Source organism: Amblyomma mixtum, chromosome 6 (assembly GCF_055824585.1).
Source record: "Amblyomma mixtum isolate Tamu chromosome 6, ASM5582458v1, whole genome shotgun sequence".
NCBI lineage: Eukaryota > Metazoa > Arthropoda > Arachnida > Ixodida > Ixodidae > Amblyomma > Amblyomma mixtum.
In genome coordinates this window covers 88,725,692-88,745,747 of record NC_143017.1, presented here as the reverse complement: position 1 = coordinate 88,745,747, position 20,056 = coordinate 88,725,692, and the positions used below count along the sequence as shown (strand labels likewise).

Sequence of the window (20,056 nt, the reverse complement as noted above, 5' to 3'; positions counted from 1 at the left end):
TGGTGTTACCGAGACTGTTGGAGTGATGTTGCCCTGTTTAAAGCTCGAGATAATCAGCGGGCGAGTTAAATCCGAAGTCAACGATCAACAACTTGCACACATTGGAAGCATATATATGACAGAACTATGATCGTGAGACTGCGTAGTCATCCATCACGAAGATTGAGGACTTGTCGAAGCGTCTGTGCTGTCAGCCATTTAAAGACCTGTTACAGAAGTGCGCTCGAAATTACATGAAAATACAATGGCAAAAAAAAAGAAAGAAAACAATTAGCTCACAGTAAAGGTGATACTCAGCGACGTAATACAAAATCATTTTCATCATACTTTTGTACCTCGAACATCAGTGGACTGAAGTCGCCTCCTCTAACATTGTTTCTGTGATAATGTATGATTTAAAAATGATTTACCTAACACTGTATAGCCAAGAGTTTCTCATCTTATACCCGCCGCGGTGGCTGAATGGCTCTGGCGTTCATTTGCTGGCCCCTAGGTCACGGGCTTGATTCTGGCCTTGGCGGCCATATTTCAATAGAGGCGAAATGCAAAAACGTCTGTGTGGTGTGTGATTAGTTTAATTTAGTCCGGAGCCCTCCACTATGGCGTCCCTCATAGTCCATGTCTCCCTTCGGGACGTTAAACATTTTAATTTGCAATTTAGTTTCCACGTGATGTCCATTTATTCAGTAATGTGCAGTAATTATGCTTATTGTTGAACCGTAAAGGCACGCTGACCCTGGCTTCGGCTGATGGCAAATAAATAACTAATTAAATGCGGTGCTGTGCGGAAATATTATGTGCGTAAGCGAGTATGAACAAGCTATGCGCGTATATCAGATTGATCCCATTCTACGTAATATACCAGTGAATAAGCGCCTGATACATTTCAGGATAAAATACCAACTTCGAAAGTGACAAAAAAAATTAAGACGGAAATAAAAGCAATCAAATGCAAATCAAATACGCTGCTCAAATTCCACAGCTGCCTACAGAAGCAAGTACTACCTTACTTAAAAATGGAGCGCACCTGTTTCACTTCACGCAAAAGACAATCAGTGTTATTTTGGCGAAATCGTGATAAGACACCATGACGAAGCAAAGAATAGCTAGCAGTAGCAAAGCAGACATTTGGGCTAGTTGGTGTGAATTCATGGTGGAAAAAACAGCGCAAACTAGGACAGAAAACACAGAACATGAGGGGAGACACTACACTGAGTTGCGAGTCAGCGCTTGTAGTGTCTCCCCTCTTGTTCTGTGTTTTCTGTCTTAGTTTGCGCTGTTTTTTCCACCATGAGTAGCTAGCAGGCCTCACAGTCTCCCTGACCATTCTCATAGGGCAGCAGATGAACTCTGCAGGCACGCCTCCATTCCGATTGGACACTACCTGATAACGTGATCGAAGGGTAGTGACTCCATGAAGTCGTCACCACTCTTCTGCTATCATAAAGACGGGGATGCCACAAGCATCGGACAGCCCATCTGACGATGCTTTCACCGTCACATGCATGCGTCCTTGTAGTTAAATGCCTGTCATTTTCATGCAGTTTCCGAAATGTTGTGCTACATAGCAAGGGGGTCGCATAACACGGCCTGCTCTGGAATGTCACTGGGTTCGAAGCAGTGGCTTTGTAAAGCAATGCATATACATCTGCCGAAATGAAAATGTGGGCGTATACGTTTGCGAAATTAATGTGCATGGGCGATTCATAAAGCATCTCTCATGTAAGCGCGTTTCGAGATTGGCCGATGCCTTTCACATTAGCCTTAACGTCTATTCGGTCATCTTGAGCGGCAAACCCTCCACGGACATAGCACCGTCCTTACGTGGAACGTTTTGGGAATGCGGCATCTCAGCTCTGGTACACGCACTCAAGTTAATTGCTCTTTTCATCCAGCCTACCCACAAGCGTGCACGTTCTTCAAGAGCAATTCCTGACAATGTTTTGCTCGGACATTGAGCAGCTATCTTGAAAAAGTCCTCAAAGGACGTAGTGATAGCCACGAGTATTATGTTAGGATTTCTTTCTTCGGGAAGAAAACGGTTTAGACTTACCAGACGCCCCAAAACCGGGAGCTCTGGAATTTCGACATTATTTATATGCTATCAATCTCTATAACCTCATTCACGGTAAGGCACACCATAACTACCTAAAAAGTTTAAACAGGCATCCGATGGAGGCCGGATTTCTTTATTTCACTAACAGGAAACTACCCAGTTGCGTGCGCGAGCTTTTCAGACGCGTTTTATCTCAGAGATTAAGTAACGGGCGGAAATCAAACACTGCGCAGTACACTAGCGGCCGGACGAAGACAAAAATACACACTATTCAGACACCGCGAGCAGACCTGCGACTTCTCACCGACGTAAAGGAGTTAAACTAAGAAAAAGACGAAGCATTCAACATCGACCTCCTCTGCCGCTTTGTTTTTCATGGCTTCCTCACAGCCTCCTCGCTTCATGCAAAAGCGCCCACGGCGAGTGCGGCGAACATGCGGCTGCGTTCGCCGCTAACGAAGCAAAAACGCCAGAGACGCTACCGCTAAGCTCTCGCTCTTTTTGGAAGAAAAAAAATAAATCAAAGCGCAGCCCGACGCTCGGGCGCCGCGTCCAGAGATAGGAAGCGCTGGCGGCGCTATGGTTCACTGTCAGCTCTATCAGATGATCCGGGGGAGGGGGGGGTCTGGCTTCACGGTTCGCTCTGCTGCAGTTGTACATAGCGCGCCAAGAAGCGAGACTCGCCGGGTGTGTATCAGGCAGTCATAACTTATTCACGTGCAGAACCTGGTTTCGGAAGCCATTAATTTGAATTTAATTAAGGTTGATTGCGCGAGAGCCACCGAGCTCGCTTCCCTCTCGCCCTTCGGAGAGGGGGAATTGGGTGGCCCGGTGATAAGGTCGAACCACGCTGCCGAACCCGGCCGCGCGTGCACAACGAAAGAGCGGCCCCCCTTCTCGGAGGCTTTCTCTCCTCTGACCACTGGCGCAGCGGCGCGCGTATCTCGGAGAGCGCGGGACGCTCCGGAGGATTTCTTTTCAGAGATATACCGGGTGTGCCACGCTTCTCCAAAGCTGTACAGGCACAACTCGGAGCTCGCGCAGTCCCCGCGAATGGCTGATTGCGCCGCCAGCCCGTGAATTCACAAATGCCGGAGACACGTATCAGGACTGGGAGACAGAAAGAGAGAGTGAGAGAGAAAAGGGATAGTTGCTTCTTGAAGCGAAGCGGAAGGTGTCTGGCCGACGTCGAGCCTGCCTTAAAATAGAGGCATTGTTGTTCTTGCAGAGAAGGCTGGTTCTGAAGGCATGTAGAGTATAATGTAGCGTCATAGCAACAATAGCGAGAGGGATTTTTGAAGTTAGGCATTAACCTGTATCTCCAAACTCGCGAAAGAACCGTTTCAGAGAACGGATGAAAGCGAATGGGTTCGGGAGCCGCAGGTGGCATGGCTGGATAACCTGGCTGTTTTGCTTGTTTTTAACATGCGCGCGCCGGCCGTATAGTCTTCTTCCCTTTTGTAATATGGGTGGTTTGTACAAACTCATTCAACTTTTCATTCACAAATACAAGGCACAGCCTTTGCCAGATGTATAAAGAGCCCAAGGGTCTGATGCCTTGTATAGTGGGGCTCTTGCAGCCTCGTGTAATGCCTAACTTTCGGAGGGACGAGGGGAGAGATGCTCTCATGTTCAAAATACTTCGAGTGCTGTCGGTGCATATAAGGAGCCACAGCATGGCGCAGCATGTCTTTTGGGCGCCAAACTTCTGACGAAGGCATATATACATTTAAGTTGCGCATTCCAATGATGTCCGAATATCAGTTACCCTGGACAACTCTCAAGATAAGCAAATGATGAAAAAAAAAATAAATAAAGGAAGAAGCGATGTAGCGAGTCTCCAAGTGTAGGGTCAGAGGAAGCCAAGACCCGCGCAAGCGACGGTCAGAAGCCCCTTGTCATCAACAAGAGCAAAGGAAACCGCCCACAACGTGCTCAGCTAGGGGCCACAACAAAGAACCAATGGGACAAGTAACGAAAAGAAAGACAGGTGCTTGAGGAACTCGTAACAGAGGACTGGCCTTCAGCAATTCTGAAGTCACGTGGACGTGTTCATGTAGGAATAAATCGCTAAGAAATAAAGTGGATACTGCAGTGCATGTATTCAGAACACATTCATTCGTAGCTTCACACGTGACGTGAGTGGAGGAAGTCAAGGCTGCAGATAATGAGAATAATTTTTTCCTGCTGTGAAAACGTGCACTGCCGACAGAAAGAAAGCTCTCATGCATTTTCCACGTGCAGTATGATGAACTGGAACCGAAAGTTGTGACACGCCATAAGAACATCGCACTGACTCCGTACAGACTTTCTATAAACTGCAAGAGATTTTTTTTGCGAGGGCGGACTCTAACAGCCGGCCTTATGAGTTCATCAACACCGAGGCCCACCGAGACCACGTGACCAAAAGAGGAAAACTCATAAATCTCGTCACTCTCTAGCCTGCATGTTGTGTCTCTCAGACGAACGCAGCGGTTTTTGATTATGATGAAATAGGACGTCGTTTACCAGGGCGAAAGTCGTTCATGGATAAATATTAACAGCCAATATACCGTCTAGAGGATGTTTAAACTTTTTTTTTTTTTTGTCAGGGATATACCCCTATCGGACGAAACAGAACTTGAGCTGTAATTAAAAGAGGCGAGATTCAACTCTGCAAATGAGTTCAAACTCAGGTAAAAACGAGCAGGTTTAGCACAGAGGCGACGACTATCAAAAAGTAGTGCTGCTGTTAGATCCTTCCAGTCCATGGCACGCTACAGCACGGAAGCCAGCCTTGGCAACTCAATTATAAATAGAAGCACGGCAACGAATTACTGCCTCAAGTCAGCCCGCGTCTCGCGAGTCAAATCGTTCCTTTCGTGCAACAGAGTATAATCAAGAGAGCGCGGGCTCTCCTGGAGGACAAAGCCCAACTATACTTCTACTGCACACTCGTGCCGCCACGTGTCTTCTTCCCGTTTTCGCCTCGCAGGGTTGATACACGCACGCAACCCAGACGCACTGTCTGCGTGTTTTGCATCGTGCAGCGTCGACGAGGTAAGAAGAAGGAGCCCTGGCGAGGAATCCGTCGTCGAGTGGCATAGAAGACCATTTTCGGAAGGTTTGCGGAAGGGGGGAGGAGAAGGAGAGAGAGAGAGCGTAGAAGGAGAGGGCTCTCTTCTTCACTCGTTCCCTCCTTCCGGAGCCAGTGGTGGTGGCGGGAGATGCTCCAGCGTGAGCTTTTTCCGAAGCACTGGTCGGACGCGCACGCCAACCCAGCATTTAAAGACGGTCTCCGCACGAAAGACGAAAGAGGGGGGGGAGGGGGGGATTGAGGTGGGGGGACGCCAACTGCAGTAGCAGCAGGAGCAGCTACACAGTCGCGCTGCACGAAGACTCTCCTCCAAAGAAAGTCTCCGTCCGAAGAAAGCAAAAAAAAAAAAAAGGACGAAGAAACCAAGAAGAGTCATCGCAAGAACAGTGACGAGAGACGATGAAACAACGTCGAAACAGGAAGCCGAAGCGGAACGTTGGAAAGAATTTTCTGGCGCCAACCTCACTGAGGGTGTGGGTAGCGGGGGAGAGGGGGGCGGAATGAAGGAACCACCGCCGCCTGGTTCGCCTGGCTCTGCTATAGCAGTGCTGCCTCTTTCCTGCGCTAAGCGTTGTTGTCTTCTTCGCGGAGCTGACGATGCCGCTGCTGCTTCTTCCTCCTCGAGCCAGCAGCAGTTCGGCGGCTCACGCTGCACTTTGGCTGCACGGGTTCGGCCGTGGCGGCACCATTAGGAGGAGGGCCGCCTCCTTTTGTTCTCTCCGTTCGCGACGCGCAGGACCGGCACAGTGGTGGTGGAAGAGAGCGGCAACTTGCTCCGAGAGCTCGAACGCTGCATGCGCTGCGGGCTTTGTTTGCTGCTACCGCGGCCGCCGCTTGCTTCTTCCTACGTATTTGGGAACCCTTCTCTTAAGCTCTTTCGCCCACCTTATTGTTGTTCTTGGTGCTTTTCTTCGCTTTTGTCACTATATTTTCTTCGCACAGATTCATCTCGTTTCGAGAGCACCCCCCCCCCCCTCGTTTTCCCGTCCCCCTTTTGTTTCTCAGTTCACGGGCTCCACTGCTAGCGCCCTGAAGTCTCGAAGAGGAACCGGTGAGAGGGCGCTGTACAAGGTTTTCGTCGAGTTGTTTCGTAGTATACGTGCGCACACACGCCTGTTATGCAAGCTTCGGGAAAACTGAGCTGGGGAAACATCCGAAAAAGCCGCAGCGGAGGAGGTGCTAAGTGCGCTCCGGCGAATCGCACTTAGTCTTGCTGGCGAAGGCCTTACCTTGAAGAAGGAAACAAAAGAAAGAAAAGCCGGAACGGAAGCAGAGAATTCCTTCCGACTCTTCTCCACCCAAGAATATACTTTTTTTTTTTTTTTGCACGCTTGAAACTTAACCACGGAACACTGGAAAAATTTGAAAGACGCAAGACAGCGCTTGGAAGAGGAATCCAGCGATTAGTGAGGTGTGCGTGGGATGCCCGTGTTTATACTGAAAACAGTGGAATTCGCCGCATCGCCAAAGGAACTCGGGAAGCATGCAGATTTCGGAATCCCAGCCATGGCGTTAATTGTTTCGCCGTTACGACTAGGAACAAACCCAGTCTTGAGGAAGTTGTGAAAGCAAGTGTGTCAGCTCGACGGAATTAATGCGCGCAATGACGTCCCCGGCGCATTCAGATGCCTTCAAAGTTTGAAAAAATGCCAGCAATGTGCAGTGACGGTAGTTTCAATGGCTGTGCAGGTTCCTTGGACATCATCGAGCCTGAAGTGTGGCAGGTTACAAAAGACAAAGGAAAAACTGGCTGGCAAAGCACTTCAAAGAACGGTTGCGGTAGCGCGAAGCCCACAGGACGCAGTTACCACAGAGGTGATACCTAAGCATGTGTGCTGTGCTCTTAACGCAATCGAAATTGCGTTAACTACTCGGCAGTACGCCCGAGTTAATGTGTCGATTCCTGTGCTAACTTTGTTTGTCGACGGTTTTCCACACGAAACTGAATTTAAATTTTAAGAGCGCAATAGGTTGCACAAACACGCGCCCCTGCACATAATTACTTTAAATTACAGATTCTTCACTCCGTCCAATGGCCAAATCGTTGCAGTGTACAAGGCGACGAATATTAACGAAAGTTAGTTTATGCATGACACAAAACCGCCAGGACACATCTCCGGCGCATAATTTATGACAAGCACGAAGGTAACGTTGAAAGTATTAGAATATGAGTGTTCGTCGAAGATAAAATTTCTTATTACAACCAGTGATACGCGAGATATACTATACAGATTAATTTGCTTAAACTTGTCAAGTATATTTTCCTAACATAAGCTAGACGCGTATGTAATACCATTTTTAAAATTCTGATTTATTATTACTGGAACGAAATTGACGTTCCATGCAGTACCTGCAATCAGGAACAGCGCGCTAAACACGCCAACACCTCTTTCACCATTTGTGAATAATTCATAACCCTGAAAACGATGAGAGAGCAATTATTTTATGCCCGGTTAAAGAATAGTGAAATGGAAGCACTGGTAAGGTAACAACTTGGAAACGGCAGCACGAATATTGATTGTCAGATTCGAATAACTCGCGCTTAACGGAAGAAGCACGTCGTGTACGGCCAGGTGCATATTACGCAATTAATCACGCCAGCAATTACAGTGCTATAGGAGCACAGACCGCTTGCTCTCCGCACGCGGACGCCAGCTAGCACAAACGAACACACACCTTCGAGTGCTGGTTAACTACGCACGGGGCGTCACATTGTCCGGGCGTCGCGCCGTTCCTACAACTACACCGCGCAAAGTTCTCCGAGCCCCGACGCGGCGCCCAGCACGCCACCAGCACACCGTGCGAACTTCCCGTTTCCACGTGGCAGGTCTCGCGCGACCGCGCGCAGCTACAGCGCGTCGTTCGCGGGTGCGGATATAAATTAGCGCGCGCTTTCGAATTTCAATTGGGAAGCACGGCGGGGGAACCGCCTGTGTCGGCGGCAGGTGAACGGGGAACCTCCTCATTCTCATCCACATCTCCCCCTCCCCCCACCTCCAACACCCACTGCGCCGCCCGCCCGCTTCGCGCACAAACGTCGCAGCGCCAGTATACACGCCAGCTGCTGTCATATAGCGGGCTGGCTGGCAACGCTGTGTACAGACAGAGAAGCACGACGCTTTCGAAAGCCGTGTGGCCAGCGGACTTGTGCCAAAATCAGGGCCAGCGCGAGGATAGAGGCTTCCGAGCACTGCTATAGGGTGGCTAACCCTGCCAGCGAACCCTGGAATCTCTTACGAATGAATGAGATTCGTTGGCGCTGGGCCCAGTGATATTCGGCGTGAAGGTGACTTAATTCGTGCCCTTTCGGTATTACGCTGGATCGCCGCGAATTCGGAGGCTCGCGGCCAAGTAATGGGACCGTCGAGAAGGCGTTTAAGTTTATACGAAACGTTCTCGTGAAAATTAATATCTATGCCACGTTTGCGCCGTTCTTTTTTGTTTTGTTTTCACGCATGATGCGGTTGATCGAACGCGGCGAAGCTTTGTGCGTTGCATAAAAGTGGTGCCCAAACACGATTATGCGACCAGAACGGTAAGCGGATGCAAAGTGGACCAGGATAGCATCTTGAAATTGAAAACTGCGTGTCGCGGAATATGTGCCTGGTTTGTTGGATAATTAGTTATGGAAAAAGAGGCGCTCATAGTAAGATGCTCGTTACATCCTTTTTAAAACCGCACCGGAAGCCCAGCGCAAACTTAGCGCAGGGTTCATATTTCTCTACAATCACTACACACCTACATAGGGTGTCACTAGCCACGACGTTTAGGAAAACAACGCGGCGCAATGATTCGAAAACTGCGTCTTCAAACGCACTGAGCGCCGTCTTTCTTGCTTTGACTCCGTCTTTTATCCTTCCGTCCCGCAAATAATGAAAATGAATAAAAACATTTAAAAAGAACAGATAGAAGGACAAGAAGAAACAGCGCGCACACGCTGAAGCAATCCGGCCCTTGATCCAAAAACCAGAGGGCAGAGCGTCTCGCTCCAGCATCGCGGGGCCTATTATTTTTCCTTCCATCTGACGGCAGAGCGGCAAGATTAAAGGCAATTGATCATGGTAATCTCCGGCAAGAAGGAAGAGGTCGCGGGCGCGCATGCCCGCTCCGTTTGTGCGGCCATGCATCTCAGTCGCTCGCGGACTCGGCCGCGGCGCCGGCAACCTCGGGAAGCAGGCAAAAAGAAAACAAGGAAGCAAACAAATAAAGAAGGTTTTGTTTTTTTTCTATCCCTTTGTTTTCTTTTCTCCTGCACCCTGGAAATCGATTTCCACCTGCCGAGTTCGAATGTTGCCACCCTAGCCCGGAAAGCCATTTGTAAACTCGCTGACAGTCGGGCCTTGCGAGGAAGGATGGAGCATACGCGCTCACGGACCACATGCAAGCTATCGCACCGCGGGTGCGCTTGCTCGGTGCATGCGTTCGCTGCGAGAGACCACCGCACACAACACTATATACTACACTGGTTCGCGTATGTGCGCGTGTGTGCGTGCGTGCGTTGCAAAGGGAATATTTTTTTTCTTTCTGCGAGGAAGTCACACGTGCTCGCTCGGACGCGTATAATTGTATACGCGCTCTCTTGCCCGCCCAGCCGCTACGCGCGCGGAGCCCTACTTTGCATAAAGAATTCAGAACGTACGCCGTCGTGCTGCGCGGCTCTCGCGAGATATGTAGACGGAGACCGATGATTCGGGACCGCTCCTGTCTCTGCGGGAGGCTGAGCACGAGTGCCCTGGCTGTTCCGACCCGTGCGATTCGCATAGTCTATGCGAGCGGTATAGTCAAAGTTGTACGCGCCAGAGCTGTAGTGGCGGAACGTATAGCTACGCTCGTGCAGATTTGTATGCCGGTTCATTCGCTTTCGTATAGGCGCGCGAAGGCGTCGATATCACGCTGTATCGAAGGGGTATACGCCCCACTTAAGGTTTTCACAGCGCATACGTCCGCCAGACCAAAATATGCTGGCGTACGCAGGCTTCTCCAAGATATATAAATGCGGTGTTTTTTTGTCTCTCGTTAAACCGGCCTTTCGAGAGGAGACCTGCACAATGATCGGGTAAGGAAAAGTTAGGAATTCATGGTCTCCGTTTGTTGTATAGAGGAGAGAGCCCTAGCCTTGTATCTTATTAGCTGTCGTGAACTTTCAACAGTGCGGCAGTTATAATTCTCAAATCTTCATACTGTACACAAATATCTGAAAATGCGTTTACTGTAGACAGTGAATTCGAAGCAGAGCTTCATCGCCTAAGTTGAAAGAGTGGCTGCAGCAACCTAAAAGTGCAACTACGTACTACAGGAATGAAAACATGATATGAAAAAAATATATATATACGAGATTAAATAATGCCGCCACACCCCTGTTGATGGGTGCAGTAGTGCTGCTCGCCTAGAGCTGCGTGCAGTTCGGATGGGATGAAAGCAAATTGTGCGTGCTAAAACTATCGCTCAAGCTGTGGAGAAGTTAAAGCAGACCGAAAAACAAGCCAGCGCGGAGAAGAAACCAAGAGCTGCACAGACTTCGAGTTCCAACACCAAAAGTTTACCCAGCAGCGGTAAAGCAATGAGCGTAGGCAAACACGAGAGAATGTTGTCCAAATTCTTTTGAAACCCCGTACATGCGCGCAAAGGGAAGAGACCAAAATCGCTCCAAACTCACCGAGCTCGACAAAACTAATTTCCTGCACCATTTAGAATTACGTTTCCCTTTGCCCGGGGCATACGCGGCAGAATGGCTGCGGTGCCGGACTCCTGCTCGTTCGCTTCGTGCCCGCGGTGCAAGTGAATGCAGAGGACTGAAGCGGAAAATCAATTTCCTTTGTTTCAACCCGTGTAGGAAGGGGAAAAGAACGGGGGGGGGGGGGGGCGGAGTAGGGGTGGCCTCTTTGTAAAGCAGGGTTTGTTTCAACCGCTTCCCACGCGTGTCGAGTGAACAGAGAATAACGGAGTACAAGGAACGGGAAAGGGATGAGCGGCTTGTTGTTGGCTGTGGTGCTGTTGTCATTTTCGACAGAATTTTGTTCATAGGAACCGCAGTCGTGTACCTTGGTTGAACTGTAACCGTTGTTTGGCGGGCCTCGATGGTCAAGGGCAAATAAATTTCACAAGTATGCACCAGCTTCGGAATCAATGGCGGATTGAAGCATATATGCTGGGACTGGATTCAAACATCCGTTCATATGTTCCAGTATATTTAAGATTGGTTCGTCAATACCTATACTCCGTTTCATACAAAGCAAGCAACGTTGCGGAGGCTTCGGAAGTGGTGCGTTCGTGAAACCATATTACTCCGCCAACTATCATTTGTTGTTCTCGATGCCTCGGCGAGTCTGTTTGGATGGACGAAAACACAGAGCGGTATAAAACAAATTGCTAGCATTGAAAATCACGGTCAAATCTGTGAGGCGCTCAGTGTTCGGGCTCTCTGGCTATAATTTTCACCGAGTACGGACTACTTTTAGGCGCGGATGGAGTAAGAGCGGTTCGCCCTATGAGCCGCGTATCGTACCGCCACATGTCATACTTCCTGCTCGAAGTCTCCATGAGCCGCAGGATGAAAATCTGCCAAGAGATAAAATGAAGTGCTGGAGGTTGTCATCCAGGGTACTTGAGATTTGCCGCATAAAATGTGTCTGTGGTCACTGTGGTTTTATGGCGAACTATTTTTTGGGCGCAGACAGCCTGTGCGAACAGGCGCACTAGCTTTGGCGGCGTTGACCAACGTTTATAGATATACTTGCGTTGACTGCTGTGTATGAAGAGGAGTATATAGGCGTCCCTACGATGACTTTTCATATTTAGGAGGAGCAACAAATACACACGAAAGTTTCATTACCATTGCTCCTGACAAACGCTCGACATGTACTCAACGAACGGTGCTCACAACTCGACGTCGAAAGCCGTGTTTGTTACAAAATGAAAGCAACAATTTTGCTATCTTTGCTACACCTTTCCAGTTTAATTTCTTTCTAAGTTTTAATTCGTCTCTTGCATTCCGATATTCTGTAGAAGCGCATTTTATGTGTTCTCTTCACGATTCTTGAAATCCGGAGTTGATGAAGCTCTAACGTTCACTATAGCGCCATCCTAACGATGCGAAGTTAACCTGCGCGGATCCTCACAAACGAAGAATTCAAATCTCTGGCTACCAAACCTGCCATATAGGTAATTTCAATGTCCATTGAGTCAATTCCCTTAAATCTCAATGTGCATCGACTCAAAGTCCGCGAATGACCACTGGAATCGTAAGAGCTATTGATAACAGCATTGCAGTGACTAAGCTCAGAGCAAAAGACAACGGCACACAAAATTTCGAAATAAGTAAAATATTTTGTCGTGTACATTAGTGTAAACGGTACACCGCTTTAACTTGCTTGCGAATAATTATAGATGAATGAATAGGCTTTTATGTTTCTATTGTATATTTCGGTTAGACACATAAACCATCCGTTTTGGATCCTTTTCTTCAAGCGTCTTTCCTAAATTTAAAGGGCCCCTGCCCACCCCATAATCCCAAACACTCTCTGCCTCACTTTGAGCGAGCCTCCTCTCCTTCCATTCCCTCCTCGAAATTTTTCTCTCCCGCTCCTCGTCGAGTAGGCTCGGCAAGGCAAAATCACCCCTTCCTTCTCCGGTGTAAGCCGGAGGCGTGGTGTCTGTGGAGTGCGTCACAGGGCGACGTCATGGCCCCGCCTTCAATAGAATTCTTTTCTTGGTTTTTGCATTTTCTCCGCACACTGAACGATCGAGAGGCGCGATCGGCTCGACCACCTAGACTTGTTAGCGAGCGCATCCTTTCATACATCTGTTTGTCATTCCCAGTTAACGAGCCACCTTTTCATTTTCTTTTAGGCCTCCCCACCGTTTCACGAGCGGAGGGGCGGAAGTCGGTTGTGTTCGAAACACACGGCGAAGCGCGGACCCGGCAACCGCCCGTTTGCTTTTCTCCATGCGTGTTTGTGTTCTGTATGTTTGTGTCTTTTCTCCGCTCCAAAGCATATGTCATTCATTGGAGTCAAGGCGTACGCAAGATGCACGAAAGATAAGCGGTGTGTGTGCGGAGCGGTCAAGTGGGCGAGCGAGGGAAAGGCTCTGCTGCACTAGTAATTAAAACCTTGTTTTGGAGGGCTTGCATAGAAGAAAAAAATCTGAGAAGGGAGCGCGTACGCAGAGCGTCTCGTGAGGTGATCACGGCGGGAGGAGGGGGGGGGGGGCGAACCAACTCCCTCAGTTTTACTATTTTTTACTTTTTATGGCTAGGGTTCAAGACTGTCGCCGCACGCTCCCTCCGCAGTTTTTTTTTTTTTTTTGTTCCTTCATGCGGGTTTGTAGGCATGAGCCAGAACAGAAGGCGCTGCGGAAAGCCTTGTGCAGACGACGCGACGCCAAGGCTACGCCCAACCTTCTCCCGTCAGTCAGAACGATGCACCAATGGAGTGCCTTTAGCGAAAGTAGCCCCCCTTGACGTCAGCGGGGTTCAGAGTAGTGGGCCGGGCCCGTTTTTGTTGAAGGAAAGAACGAGCGGGCTTTGATTTGAATTTTCGCAGCTTTTCGGGGCGCGCATGGCTCTAGTATTTTGCAGAGGTTATCTTCGATGCCTCATCTATGCAGTGGGCTTGTTTTTCAAAAATGTCCGGACCCTGGGCAGTGGCCCTTTAACTCACCTGTGCATGGATGGATGATTTATTTATTACAATATATTTCTTCCGGTTGGGGCAGTTACTAGCGCCACCTTGCCTAGTAAACTCAAGTGTCGATCTAATGCGTGGATGGAGTGGTTTTATTTATTGCCACCCGTCTGAATGGAGACGGTAACTATAGCGCCACCTTAATAAATGTGCCGATTTTGTTAAACTTTCAGTCCAGTCCTGGTTTTCTACCATTGTATTCCTTCCTATGTTCTATGCCATTTGCCTTTCTCTGACTGCTCGTGCAGTTTTTTTTATTATTTCGCTTTTTGCAACCTATCTTGCTCGCTGATAGCACTGATAATGTGATAATGTGTGATAAAGCAGTATCGACACCAAATTTTGGTGACATGTTTTCTCCCCTATAATGAGGCAGAAGACACTATACTATGCATGAATCACCATGTGGTATTCGCCTATGACCGCTAAATAATTTATAATCACATTTTTCCGTCATGCCATTTCGGTGTCAACAGCTGAACGATGGCTGTGACGTCAAAGTGTGGTTATATGTGACGTGACGCATGAAAAAACTGCGCTATAATCGCTGCTTCATCGTTTTAATTCACTACAGTGCTGAAGCCAGCCTTTCCGAAGAGCCGGAATTACAACGAATGTAGAAGCACCGATTACATTGCAGTTTTTCATGCCTCACACACTTTGACGTAACAGTCATTGTTGGTCAAATGTTTAGGGGAATCCCCCAAGGTAGAGTAGATTTGTAATAAGGGAGTAATTACTCATTGGCATCCACCCGAGCTTTAACTACGAAGTTTCTGAGAAAGCTGTATAGCTTTCCTTTGTAGCCGTATGGCTGCGCTCGGGTGGATGCCAATGAGTAATTACTCCCTTATAACAGTCATTGTTCGGCTGTTGAAACCGAAACCAAAACTCCACGAGAAAATTGTTGTTGTTGTTTTATGGGGTTTAACGTCCCAAAGCGACTAAGGCTATGAGAGACGCCGTAGTGGAGGGCTCCGGAAGTTTCGACCACCTGGGGTTCTTTAACGTGCACTGACATCGCACAGTACACGGGCCTCGAATTTCTCCTCCAAAGAAATTCAACCGCCGCGGCCGGGATCGAACCCGCGTCTTTCGGGACAGCAGCCGAGCACCATAGCCACTGAGCCACCGCGGCGGCTTAGTACTCCACGAGAAAAAAATCGATTATAAATTACTTAGCGGTTGTAGGAGAATACCACGTTGTAATCAGTGTATAATCACGACTTACGCCTCATTAAAAAAGAAAACACGCACCCAAAAGTTAGGTCTACACGGCCCAATTTTACTAGTTTTATGCTTCCAGCGCCATCTCTCGGATCGCAAGAGCAGTTCTCAATGACCACTGAAATGGGCTGTGTGGTAGCGGAGCTGCGGAGTGTCTAAATGGGTTGCGAGAATTCGCGAGCCATTATCTCAATGGTATAAAAGGGGAATACAAGAAGTGCTTAATTTTGACCCTGGCTGTGCGCATGCATTTTCAGCGCCTCCAGCAGCGATAATTCGTTGCCAGTCAGTCGTTTCACCGTACCACTGTGCAGACGCTGATATCTGTGACGTACATGTTGCCAGCTGAGATAAGCGAAATTAAGTTTACTAATAGCTAATAGTGAAGCTGGGTCACATTTAATGTTTGTGAGCGGGCGAATGAAAAAAAAAAAGCCGACGGATGTAAACAACATAACAAGCAAACATGCAATACGTGAAAGTAGCATGTATAGGGCTTTACCAAGCACGTACTGAGCTATAGCTGAAAACACTGAGGTACCACGAATTAGTCATTCCGTACGGATGCATCCATTGACTAGAGGGCTCGTTAGCAGATTATTCTTTAAATCAGAACACAAAATTGCGCGTGGTCACGTGGTCCTCTAGGTAACGTAAAATTCTCACCTCGATACCTTGAAAACGTCTCCTTCGATGCGGCCATCAGAGCGCCCTCATCAGGACTGGCGGCGACCATGGAGCTAAGGGAGAAAGGAACAAGCTATGTTCAGCTACGTTTTGCACACCACACATTTCAAGATGGCCTTTATTGTCCATGGTCGCTGTGCGCCGTAAAGCACCATCATCAGCATTTCGTATACAAACGAGCAACATGGGATGACACTCTCTCATAATTTCTATATACATGCAGCCTTGCACAGATCTGCAAAGATGCCCGCATATAAAAGAACATCTCGTAAATGACTTGCGCCCACTAATTCGCTGTCATCGCTCAAATCCGATGATGCTGCTGATGATACTGCTGATGACGATGAGGCCTTCGGTACAGGCGTCAGAAATCTTAAACCGTCGACCGCACCGCCCTCACGTTGTTACTGAGAGTCAGCAAAAGTTCGAAGAGCTCTATAAGATGAACGATAACCCGGACCCGGCTCTCACAGCGCATGTGCCTCATTCGCTGAATACAAGCCAGCGCTATCCATACATGACACATGGTACGGCAAACATCGAACGGGCGTTGTTGTTAACGTTGCTCCGGTCTGTACACGCGAAAAAGACGGCGAGTACTGCTGCTGCGGCCAGTTTAAATCCTGATTATAGTAAACAAAAAACAAGATGCAGATAAAGAATCCCGTAGGGTAAAAAATTCCGCTGTTGCCTCTATCCACTGTAAACAAATGCCGGCACCGTCCCGTGGCTATGTATCATTTTTATTATTGAAACCATCCTTAGGATGCCGTATTAACGAGCAGTGCACAAGGGCGAAATCTGACGCTTATGAAAGCGTTTTTCCATTTGATTTTAATATTATATCGATATTTTTCTTATTAAAAAGATGTGCTACGGAGTAGTAACGAAACCTAAGTAAGTGCTATCCACTCTGCATTGAAAAAAAAAAAAAAAGGAAAGATACATTTACCATAACAGTCCGCATATCAGTGGACAGGTTTTCTTTTTCTAATATTGTTATTATTGATTGAAATATTGCATTTCCCTAACTGCCTCCTCGAATCACACGACAATCTGCAAGATATTCAGCTGCCAGATCAGAGTCTCCAAGCGTCTGAACAGTATATACATAGAAGACATCTGCGTGTGAGAGAAGCAGTCAAGCAAGGTTGCTTCTGAAGACGGCAGAAGCGCCAGAATACTGCAAAATACGGCAGCGCTGCTAAAATAAGCGTCTTCATAGAAATTACGTTTCAGCACGTATTACCTATAGACACAAAAGCAGCGTTTTCACATTCGTGTGTTTGGATACCGGACCGCCTTTCGCATTATGCTCAGGACTGTACAAAGTCAGGTTTGAAGAAACTCAGATTTTTTTTTTAACGCTAATGCGTTTAGCAGTCTACGGAATTCTCGCCTTGTTTCTATATTAGCTAAGACAGGTCCCAAATTTAGACACCCTTAACGCACTATCCTTCCTATTTTACTGGAATAGTCGACGACATATAGCGAATATAATTAATACATCTACCTATTTATCATGCACAGCAGACCAGGAAACTTGACCATAAAATGGGTCCCCGACTGTTTAAGCCCAACCTCCACTTACGTAATTTCTTACAGAATACGCCCGAGACGAAACTTACCCATGGGCCTAAAATAATAATAATAAAGATTAGCAAGACTTCCTTTATTCGCACAGGTGGAATAAAAGAGCGGTATCCCGAAAATTGCAATGGCCAGGTGACAGCGAAATTCAATGGTGGCCAGGTGACAGCGAAATTTAAACGCAAAGTGAACAACGACGTTCAACACACACGCACGACTGAAAACCTATTTTGTAGGCAGCGGAGACATGCACTGCGCGTATGTGACTACCGGTTTATGGGTGGTTCGTTTCCTCCTCTTTCCTTTTCCTCCTTCCCACATCGCTTTTTCCGCTCTTCAAGCCCAGCCCGCCTCTGATTCACGGTGTCCCAACACCTCCCGCCCTAAGGAGGCCCATAAATCGGCCCCGGCGCACGAGGCTTTGTATACACATTTAACAGCCTTGTCGCGAGGATCGCACCCGCACGGGTACTCCTGGCGCACATTCACACACAGGCAGAGTGAAGTTTTTGTGCTTTTTTATATATATATACAATACAGCAGGAGGTCCTTAAGTTGCACGCAAACTGTCAGCGGGACCTCCTAAATTATTACATAAGCTCTATGTAATGATTTAGTCACCAAGTGGTAATAAGCAGGTCAAAATACATCTTGTAAATCATTCCACGGAAGGTATCAGTAAAAACAAATAAAAACAACCCGGCCTATCACACAAAAAAGAAAGCGATAGAAACGTTAAAAACATGCGTATCATAGCCTATATATACAAAAATAACCTAGAGGTGTTACAGTAGCGGATCAGTCGATGACAGCATATTAATAATGAAGGCGGGGCCTCCCTCGCGTCTCGCATAAGTCCGTGGACAGAGCGGGGAAGATTTTATGCACGGAAGACGACGGGAAAGGAAGGAACTGCAAGTGCCGCTCCGGTAAGCACCACCGAGGTCGCAAACGTGTTATTCGGTTTATATACATATAAGCAAGTGGGTCCACTGAGTGCAACAATCGGGGACACTATATACTAGTATGCTGTCTCTCCCCTGGAAACAAGAAATATCACCCAGCGCGCGTTGCCAAGCTTGTTGTGGGACCTACAGGCGTGAGCGTCTCGCCCGGAAGGCGGGCGTGATTTAAAATTAAAATTACCCTGCCACGTGAAGAAAAGGTTTGCCCGCCATATATATGCAGGATGTATGGCGGTTACAACGCATACTTGTTGTCTCGGAGGCGCTAAGGGAGGTCGCTCTATACGAAGCGGTCTGTGCCGTGGAAACGAATGCGCTGCGGGCGAGAATAGATGTTGCGCGGTATCCTCGGCTTACGAATATGCATCGCTCCAGAGAGGCTCAGTAAAAAGAAGAAAAAAGAGAGAGATGAATAGGCAATAAAAGAAAATCTCGAACTGTTTTTGCGTGCTGGCTCGCACCACCAACGGCCGCTGTATATATTCATAAGGCGCGCTCGTGCGCGGCGGCTTAAAAAATGTATCGCGTGTTCACTTCGAAACTCCTTTGATGTTGCTGCGCTCATGTCATCGCGGCAGAACGACCCCCTGTGCTCAGATGCGTCCCGCGCAATGCGTGCTCACGCAGAGGATGCTTCAGGCATGGTTTCAAAAGTCAGGTGCTTCGCGAAAGCAATGTCAACAACAAACAAAACGAAGACCCACGAATGGAACCAGTCTGCATGAGTTTAACAGCGTCCGGTCGCGCTGAATGCTTTCTTCATCCCCCTTTTTTTTATCATTGTTCAATCTTCCTTTCTCACCGTGCGTTCCCTTCTACACATAGACCTCCAGCAATGGACATCGAGCAGTTTGCATTCATGTTAAACAAGAGCCCGCCATTGTGGAGTGTCATGAATTCCCTCGACACGCAGTCGGCGTCCTTACAAAAATGGTCTATAGACTGTCTACAGACTGCTTACAGATTCTATTACCCTCTCTGTAATAGAATCCCTTGTAATAGAGAATAGAAAACCTTGTAGATATTTCCTTTTGTCTATTCATAGTCTATACAATGTACATAGACAAAAGTCTCCTAAAAGTGTATGGCCATAAATCTACACATTGTCTATGACTGCCTATAATGTTTGTATTTCCTGTAGACTAGTCTAAATGATTTCTTTATAGGAAGTCTACAAACTCTTTATACAAGAGTCTGTGGACATTCTGTAGACTGTCCAAAGAAATTTTTGTAAGGGCTCATGTACCATGGAAAAGGTAGCACGTTGTGTCCAAAAGAAATTAGATAATCGGCTAAATGGCTGTGCGGAGCACTAATAATTAGGTTATTATTCATTAATAGGTTAGCAGCGCCTGTTTCCTAAAATTACGTCAATTAAGTTTTGAAAGTAGCGTAGAAACAAAGTGAACGTTTTTATTTATGCCATTTATGTTTCGGTTATTTTGCATTAGTACCATCCTCACGTGCGCAAGCAAGCGGCGCAGGGTCCGCGGCTTGGGCCCACTGACTACCAAGGTTAACTAACTGGCCGCCGTATTCGAGCGTTTGCGAGACCGCATGGCCCACTACCCCTTAATTTGCTTGGCTCAATTAACACTCTAGTAAGCCCAAGTAACTGAGACGCATATAATTAAGCTTCTCCAGAAACATAATTTGACGCGAAAATGCTCTGGACAAAGTAACTCGCGTCTTTCGCACGTTTTTCGCGACCATCGCGAACCCGAACTTTTTCGCTCAAAAAGCCGCTTTCTGTCCACGCGTGCAGCCCACA

At 47.7% G+C, this 20,056-nt stretch overlaps 1 protein-coding gene across 1 annotated transcript in view; it reads right to left on the bottom strand.

Moving 5' to 3' along the window:
* The window catches only part of LOC149339621 (uncharacterized), a 180,913-nt gene that overhangs the window by 67,021 nt on the left and 93,836 nt on the right, over window positions 1-20,056 (bottom strand). Inside the window, exon 5 of the mRNA XM_089550957.1 lies at window positions 15,710-15,783. Within this exon, the coding sequence (XP_089407083.1) occupies window positions 15,710-15,783 (74 nt within the window). The remainder of the gene's footprint in view (window positions 1-15,709; window positions 15,784-20,056) is intronic.